Source organism: Centropristis striata, chromosome 16, assembly GCF_030273125.1.
Source record: "Centropristis striata isolate RG_2023a ecotype Rhode Island chromosome 16, C.striata_1.0, whole genome shotgun sequence".
In the NCBI taxonomy this organism is placed as follows: domain Eukaryota; kingdom Metazoa; phylum Chordata; class Actinopteri; order Perciformes; family Serranidae; genus Centropristis; species Centropristis striata.
In genome coordinates this window covers 1,219,080-1,227,893 of record NC_081532.1, presented here as the reverse complement: position 1 = coordinate 1,227,893, position 8,814 = coordinate 1,219,080, and the positions used below count along the sequence as shown (strand labels likewise).

Genomic DNA, 8,814 nt, shown 5'->3' with positions numbered 1-8,814 from the left:
TATTAAATATCTGTTGGGATTCTTTCTTTCTTCATCAATGGATAGGACTGAACTGACTTTTGTTACCAGAGGAGCTGCCTGTGTGTTTTCTTTTCTTTTGATTTCTACTTCTCCTCACTAAAGACCACCTTCTGGTTCACTACTCTTCAGGGACCTGCCTGAGCACTTTGTCTACTGTTCTTCTTGTTCATGAGGCTCTCATTATAACAATGTAATGACAGCATATGTCCACTAGATGGAAGTGAAGGGACAGTGATGAGACATGAAGAACTCACTGAGGACAATAAGATTACATGTAATGACAAAATCACAAACTTCAGCTCATTTCATTGAACTTTTTATTTGATCACCCAAAAGCCTTTATTTAATTCAGATAACTATACATTGCTCAAGTGTTTGGTGAAATTTGTAACTAGATTATAAAACTTTGATGTGAATGCAGTAACGTTAACTACAGTAATATTACAATGTAGTCAGAAATCATCCAGAAGCTCATTTACATGCTCCCCAACAGTTTTTCATTTTTCATTTAACAAATTACATCACACTGCTGTGTTCAAACCCAGAGCCTTTTCAAACACCTTCTGTGCATCCTCAGCAAGCATGTCAAGGGAAGAACTGAGAGCTCTGTAGGTGAAGGCAGAAGAGAGGGTCGATGCTATTGGGATTCCAATGAATGGAACAAATCTGAACCTTTCCTTTGCTATCATTATAGCAAGATCAATCACAGAAAAACACACCTTAACGATCAAATCTATGTTTTGTTTTTTTGCACTCAGTGGTGACGTCATCACTGCTCTGAGATCCTCCAATGGCACTTTTGTACGATAAGCAAGATTCTGCAGTGACTCAGTATTAAGACCAAAAGAAACTTGGTACCCTTTAATGACAGCAGCCAGCATTATCAAATCAGCAGCACAAGAGAGCCCAGGGATGGGTACAGCTGCTGCAAGTGCAGATGCAGAGGCGTAGAACTTTATTTTAGTTTGTAAAGCCTCTTTCTTCTTCCTGATGACCTCCAGGCTGATGTTGGGAATGGCCAACAGCAGAACATACTTCTTGTGTGCAGGAAGTTGTGGAGACTCAACACCTTTTTTTACAAAACCTGAGGGACAAAGAGAACAGAGGAGTTTATATCAGATGATGAAATGAAAATGAAATGAGAAAACAACTCTTTAGCTTTCTTATGTCAAGATACATTTCCCTGCAACCCTCTCCTTCCCTTCATCTCAACCTGGGCTGCCCATGTGTAAACTTCTGGCTCTTGGCCCTTTTAAATGAAGCAGTATGTTTTGTATGTGTCTTAATGTTTCAGGCATTTGTGATTTCTCCCTGTAAACTTAAACTTACCTTGAATGCAGTTTTCCCTGATCTCTTGAAGAGTTTTCTCTGTGTTGAACTCCCTCTGACTTCTTTCTTCATTACGTAAGTTATCGTCAATCTTCGAGCGAACAAAGTAGAACTTTTTCTTCATCTTCTGAATCTCCAGAGCGAGCTTCACATCATTTTCTTTGAAGCGATCACATGAGACGATGATGAAGAAGTCGAACCTTTTAAATCCAACATGCTGCAGGTATTCGTCAGCTAGAAAGTTGGGGCTGCCAATACCTGGAAGATCCCACAGTGTGACGTTGGGGAAGTTAGGATGGGGGTATGGTGTAGGCTCCATGGTGGTTTCTACACAACCAGTTGGAGCAGCTCCTTCATCCCTGTTGTCTACGCCTCTAAAGGCATTAACAAAGGTGGATTTACCAGAACCAGACTCTCCTGTGATGCCAATATTTAGCGGAATATTATTCTGCTCATCCAAACACTCCTGGATCTTTGCAGCCGCTGCGGCAGATCCTTCAGCTGTCATAATTTCTTTAATTTTTTGGATTTTTTCATCTTCAAATGGATTATCCATAGCTCTCCTTGAGAAATAAAGAGAGAAATAATTTCACTATTTTGGTTTAGGGGAATTGCAGGATTAGCTTACACAAATAATAATGAAAATAGCAAAGGGAGCAGGGTTTGTAAACTGCATTCAAATACACATTTTCCAAAAAAAATAACCTGTCTGCGCTTTAAGCTAAAGTGTTGTCTACAGTTTGCAAGAAATCTTTAATTGGCAGCAAAAACACTAAAACATGCAAAAAATAATTCATAAACATTTTTTCTCTTTTAGCTGAAATGTCCATTTTTCAAGCTTGTTACATGATACTGTGTTAAATGTAAAATAATGGAAAGTTAGTTACACATCCATAAAACACTGACTGAATAATAGCAGATACTCACTGAAGGCGTCTTCCTTCCTGATCAGACCGGAGCAGAGACCTATTAATTCCTGAGATACAGATCAATTTACAGATGATTTGTAGATTCTTCACCTTTTTTTGGACAGTGATGGTTTTAACATCCTGCTGTGACAGGCAGGGGGAGAAATTTGTTCTTGCTGCTGAAGGTGTTCAGTTAGTTCTGGCCAGGACATTTCATACTTTAAAAGAAACTCAGATGAAGAACTCCTGGGAAGTCATAGGGCCCTCCCACTGCAGCACACGTCACATTCAAATTCAAATTTCTGACCAATCACACAATAGTTATCGGACACCACACAAGAAAAAAATTCTGAATAACATCATTCTGTTCTTGCAGCCCTCAGAGAGAGAACACATTTCTCTGTTCTTGTGGAGTATTTATTAGCTTTCAAGATGTTTTATTTATTTCCTCATATGGAGGCTTCACTGGTTCCTGTAAGGGAGATGACCTTTAACAAAGGGAGACGTGTTTGTGCCTGTTAGACTTTTTCAATATACAGTCCATGTTTAACTCCTCACTGTCTGTGCTCTGCATTATCTCTAGATCAGAGGAAATAGCCTGTCAGCTCTGGTCAGCATTAATTCATTTCTGATAGCAATAAGCAAAGATAAAAAAGGTCATTTAAATCCCTTATATACCAATTGTAACCTCAATATATAATGATGTAAAACTGTGTAAAGTGTGTTACATTGGACGAATCTGCAGTGATGGAAACAGAAAAGTTTAGACCGAAATTTAATCAGATGTAACTTTAGAAGTCATGAACAGGAAAATGTAATGCACAATACTATGCATTTTGCAACTTTAATTATGTCTTATAACCATAAGTAAGTAAATATTTTTTTAAAAGTTAACAAATAAGTCTTACCGTATGAAGAACTTGAAACGTTGCTGCTCAAGAGGAAAAGTTACCTTCTGTTTCTGGGCTGTTGTACTTTTATAGTTGTACAGAGTTCAGCCCCTTAGACGCTCAATAAAGTGACCAATGAAAATGTCCTGCTGTGATGATGGAGACCAATCAGCATCGCTCACATATCCACATTGTCAGTGAAAGCACATGGTTTATAAGAAATGCAGAGAGGGAGGGTGTTTGTTTCAGAGCTCTGTAAATGAGTGCCAATCCTGTGACGTGCTGGCACTCATTTATTTAACCAGTACTCGTCTTTAACAGGTCGATAGCTGGTGAAGAGCTGTTATCAGCCACAGGACATTTCAGTGATATAATGTGAATATCTGTCCCTTAATGAAGTTAATGGGTAGGTGCTGCTACTGTAGCACAATATTGAAGAAAATCTTGAGAAAACAATGGACGGCACGATGAGTTCTCGAAACACAGCCTTGTGCGGGATTTAATGCTAAGATATCCAATACATATTCAATTGACAAGGTACAAACAATACTTTGGTCAGAATACAGAGTCCTTTCTATTCTTTGTTCTTTATACTCAAAAACTTTTGGTGAATTTCACTCATGTGAGGTCTAGCTCATGCTCTTTAACTTCCAGGATTTGTCCTCACATGATACTTTGGGATTTCAGGAGAACTCCCGAATCAGAGTCAACAACTTATCTCAACCCACAGGCTTTTCTGGATAGGATGTTCCAGATGGGCCGGGCTGTTAAACTCAGAGACACTGAGTTTCTGTGTCTTTTTCTGTTGCTTGTTTAATACTTCTATGATGAAATGTAATACAGTTTACTGTTACTTGCAGTCAATAAAGTCAAACATTTATTAATAGTTATGAGCATAACTTCTCCAACTACTTGGATTAACTAACATGAGATACACTGGTGTGTTATAACGTCACTGATAAACACTTATACATGTACTGTTTGTGAGCTGTGATGCCCCCTGGTGTGCAACCACTGAACATGATGACCAAAAGTTGTAATTATTGTTACATGTAGGATATAATACAATAGTGGGGCAGCTTAGATATAAATATATATAAGGATTGTCAGGGCCGGCTCTAGCCCATTTGGTGCCCGAGGCGAGATCCATCCGTGTTGAACAGCTCCGCTTGCTGTTTCACAGTAGGTGGAACTCCTGTTGTTGTTTGCCCATGGTGCCAACCAGGCTATATATATAATTAATAATATATATAATTATTAACTTGCAAGTAAATTTGCAAAGAAGCACAGCTGGAAACGCTAACAAAGTTAGAGACAAGATTGACAATGAAAGTGCAAACCGTGCAAAAAATGTGCTTAATTGTGTTAAGCTAGCGTTGCTTTATTTCAACCTAGCTAGCAAGCTAATACAAATCTTTACACAAAAAGGCATTTAAAAAAAGATTGGGACTTCTTCTCCTCCTCCTCTTTTCTTCTCTTTCGATACTGAGCACCGGAGAGCTTTGACGGCCATTTCATCTTGAAGATTTATCAAAACATAACGTCACATCTGTCACTGGACCTGACCTCTGAGACAGTGATCTGACCATCTAAGGGGGGGGGCCGATCTGACCATCTAAAGGGGGGGCGATCTGACCGTCTAAAGGGGGGCAAGGCAATGACCACACGTCACGTGACTCAGCACCACAAGCGACAAAATGTCATTGTTTATCTGTTTCTTTATTTTGTTAATATTTATTATTTTCAAGACAGAACACGAAGCGAGGGCGACAATGGGCATCCAAAATTATTATTGTTTTTTTTTTCTCCCTCGAGGGTGACTGGCGGCGCCCCTTCAGAAGATGGCGCTCTAGGCGACGGCCTATGTCGCCTACGCCTAAAGCCGGCCCTGAGGATTGTGCATTTTATAATAAAAGCGTCAAGTTTGGTACACTTGTAGCCAAAAATATATAGAACAAAATTAGATGTGTAGGCATGACAAATTTTCAATATGACAGTGACCGCCTGTTTTGTGATTAAATTTCACATTAACATGAAATTTGGTACAATTATAGCCAGAGAAATGGGGAACATGTAGAGGGATCAAGATTTTTCAATATGATGGCCATTTTTCAAGAAAATATGAAAACTGATCTAAAAGCAGTTGTCACTGGCAGCCAATTTGGAAAATGACCAACATATTGATCATTTATGAGGGTCCATATCTGTATTTTTTGTGTGTGTATTTGGCCATAACGGTACCAAATTTGATGCTTATGTTACATATTATCCATTGTTAATGTGAAATCTATTATATATTATCCATCTATAAACAGTTGTCACTGGTGACCATCTTGAAAAATGGCTGCCATATTGAAAATGTATCATGCCTCCACATCAAATTTTTGTCATATTGTAAAGTCTTGATCCCTTCACATGTTAACTGTAACTGTACCAAATTTAATCCTCCTATCACATATTATCTATTGTTAATGTGGAATTTCATCTAAAAACAGTTGTCACTGGCAGCCATTTTTCAAGATGGACACCAAAGCCGATTGAAAAGTCTTGATCCCTCCACATGTTCCCCTTGTCTTTAGTTATAACTGTACCAACATTTATGTTTCTATCACCTATTATCTATTGTCAATGTGAAATTTAATCTAAAAACCGTCGTCACTGGCAGCCATCCCGAAAAATGGCCGCTATATTGAAAATTTGTCGTGCCTCCACATCTAATTTTTTTCCATAATTTTTACCAAATTTGATGTTTTTATCATAAAATGCACAATCGCTCTGGTTATCTGCCCCACTACAAGTCAAATTCCAGCAATGAGTACTACAGACACATGTTAACTGGTAATTTCTTGATAGATAATTAATCAGTTTTTACCTCTTTCCCGCCGTCTCTTCTCTCCTCGCGACTCCTGGCTGCCTCGCTTCGCGCCACTCAGTTTTCAAAACAAATCAGTCTCTAGCCGGCCGCTCTGACGTTAACTCGTGCTGCATTCATCGCAGTCGGACATTGGAAATTCGCGCTCGTAAATGTCAAATCGGACGTAACTTTTCTTTTAATTAGTTGCTGCCAACTGCTTTTTTTTGCCACCCTTATGATGTATGATTTTTACTTTAAGCACATTGGCCCTCATTTATCAAACGAGCGTACGTCAGAAAGTGTGCGTAAAGTGGGCGTAAGATGATTTCTACGCAAGCCTCGGCATTTATCAATTTGGACGTGAGCGGACGGTACGATCAGATCTCAGTCTGCTCTCAGCTCGTGTACGCAAATCTGAGTCAGCGTGAAGTCGACACGTCTGAGTCGGAGAATTGATCTGAGACTACAGTATCGATGCCTGGAGCTGATAAAACAAAAATAAATACACCCTGCGATCGTGAAATTCTTTAAACAGAATACCAGCCGAGGATATTAAATGTTATTGTCTTCTGCTGTTTACTGTTGTTATTATTATTGTTATTATTATTGTTATTATTATTATTATTATTATTATTATTATCCAGCTCCGACACCGGAGCGTCAGCGTCTCCTTCACCAGCGGTGCTGCCCGAATAGAAACATTTCCAATCAGCGCCGTCACACCCTCCTCTGACTAGGACATCATTATTAGTAAATGTAAAGAGGTCAATAATATCTCTCCATCATAATAATAGCAATATTCGGATATTATATAGATTATTAGGCTTTATATATCACGATGTAATTACTCAAACCTCGCCGGGAGTTTAATAGTCGGCTACTCTGCTGACAGCACCACTGATTTCCTCCCTTTTCACTTTTTATGCTGCCAAACTAAACCAGTTTGTTGTGTTGCAGCTGTTGGGCGTCAGCGTTTCACTTTCTGACTGAGAAATTCCTCTTCTCTTAGAATTAAAACTTACTTAAAACATTGTTTACCTCCTTCAACCAAAAAGCTGAAAACTTTTAAGTCCATGCTCCAAATGTAAAATATTCAGTGAACTTGTTTGAGTTTATAACTATAAGTAGGCTACTTTTATTTCATAAACCTCCGTCGCTGCGTATTTCTTTAATATGTCTATATTGCCCCTATTGTTAATTGTAACGGTGCACTTTGCTAATAAAGCGACTTTAGAAGGTGAAAAAATCCTCCTTTTGGCCGTATTGCGTCCTTCGGTGTCGTAAACTCTGAAGGCGAGTCTTCTGAATCGGGTATATATTATATATATTATATATATTAGGGCGTGGTATTTAAATGACGCTTGTTTGGAGCCGCCACATTTATCAACAGCTGATCATTTTTACGCTGTGATTGGTGAGATACGATCGTTGGATAAATCACACGTGGACCCTGTCATAAGACCAAATATACACTCAGATCTGCGCTCGTTTCTACGCTCGCTTGATAAATGAGGGCCATTGAGTTTATGCCTGCCGTATGAAATGTGCTATATAAATACATTTAACTTGACTTGACATTCATAAATAAATTACATTCATTAATGAAATGTGGTAAATGTGTCTGAACTAGGCTGGGAAAAATGCAACAAAAAAAATCTGCTTTCACCTTGAAGAAATTATTTAAAACCAACATTTTAGCATAAATGAACAACACACAATCAACCACTAAAACCTCAAGGACTCTGTGAATACAAACTAAACCACAAGGGGGCAGAATTCACCCAGTAATCTCTCTCTGAAGCATTAAAGGTGAAAATCACTTCTGACTGTCTGTGGAATAATGAAGGTACAATACAAACTTTAACCAGCAGAGGGCACAATTCACCTCTAAGAAATCCCTGTTGAGGGCATTGCAATCTTTAAACTCAATAAAATAAACAAAATAATTACATGAAAGAAATATTAAACAAATCCAATGAATAATGAAATAATATAAAGGAAATAAAATAAAATAAATACAAACATTGACAGATGGCATGGCAATAAAAACTGCAGACTGGTTCAATTAATGAGAAATTCAATCCTACTTATTGTGATATTTGTAGTTGTTAATAAACTGATAATTAGATCACTATATACAATAAGACTAGGTACATTATCAGTAGGCTGAATAATAATAGATGTATGTTCACAGTGATGCTATAGTAACCTGGAGAACTATATTATTATAATGATAACTATTATGAATAATAATTCCTGGTTTTAAGGGGTTAGTGGCTGGAGGAGTCCTCCTAAAACTGAGCCTGTCTGACACCATCAATAACCAACTACATTATATATGAACCATGTTGAAATTAGAGATAGTGAAAAAGTAAAAAAAGATATATCGGCCGGCCGATATGTTTCCCGTTTGGGAATTACCAAAAAAAAAACAAAACACAGAAGACACAAAATGACAAAAAAAAGACTAAAAATAACTAAAAAAGACACAACAACAGACACAAAATGACCAAAAAAGACACAAAATGACCAAAAAAGACACAAAATGACTAAAAAAAGACACGAAAAGGATTCAAAAATGGACAAAATAGCCCAAGACTCCATAGAGTTAAAATAAAAACCTTGTTTGGATCTATTAATCGACTATTAATCTGTGAGTCTTTTAAACCCTTCTGACAGTAAATTGTCCCAGTTAGCTCTGCCTTCATTCTAAGTTGATAATCTATATTCTGAGATCCTCCTTTTCCCTCTTTTCTCCTAATCTCATTTTAGAATAATAGAACATGTGTGGTGAAGGATTTTTTAATAATCT

General features: G+C 37.8%; 1 protein-coding gene across 1 annotated transcript; it reads right to left on the bottom strand.

Annotated features, from left to right (window-relative positions):
* Nucleotides 1-542: 542 nt before the first annotated feature.
* Nucleotides 543-3,188, bottom strand: LOC131988338 (interferon-inducible GTPase 5-like). The gene is made up of 4 exons (XM_059353457.1): nt 3,167-3,188; nt 2,278-2,326; nt 1,351-1,913; nt 543-1,105 (listed from the first exon to the last, which is right to left on the bottom strand). Exons 3-4 carry the CDS (start codon nt 1,904-1,906, stop codon nt 543-545), a joined length of 1,119 nt encoding a protein of 372 aa, XP_059209440.1. The 5' UTR covers nt 1,907-1,913; nt 2,278-2,326; nt 3,167-3,188.
* Between the last annotated feature and the right edge of the window lie 5,626 nt (nt 3,189-8,814).

Excerpts from the sequence above, each read along its gene's own strand:
- LOC131988338 (XM_059353457.1), bottom strand. The coding sequence starts at position 1,906 with ATGGATAATCCATTTGAAGATGAAAAAATCCAAAAAATTAAAGAAATT. Across the intron at positions 1,106-1,350 it reads CAGGGAAAACTGCATTCAAG|GTTTTGTAAAAAAAGGTGTT; the intron begins GTAAGTTTAAGT and ends TTTGTCCCTCAG.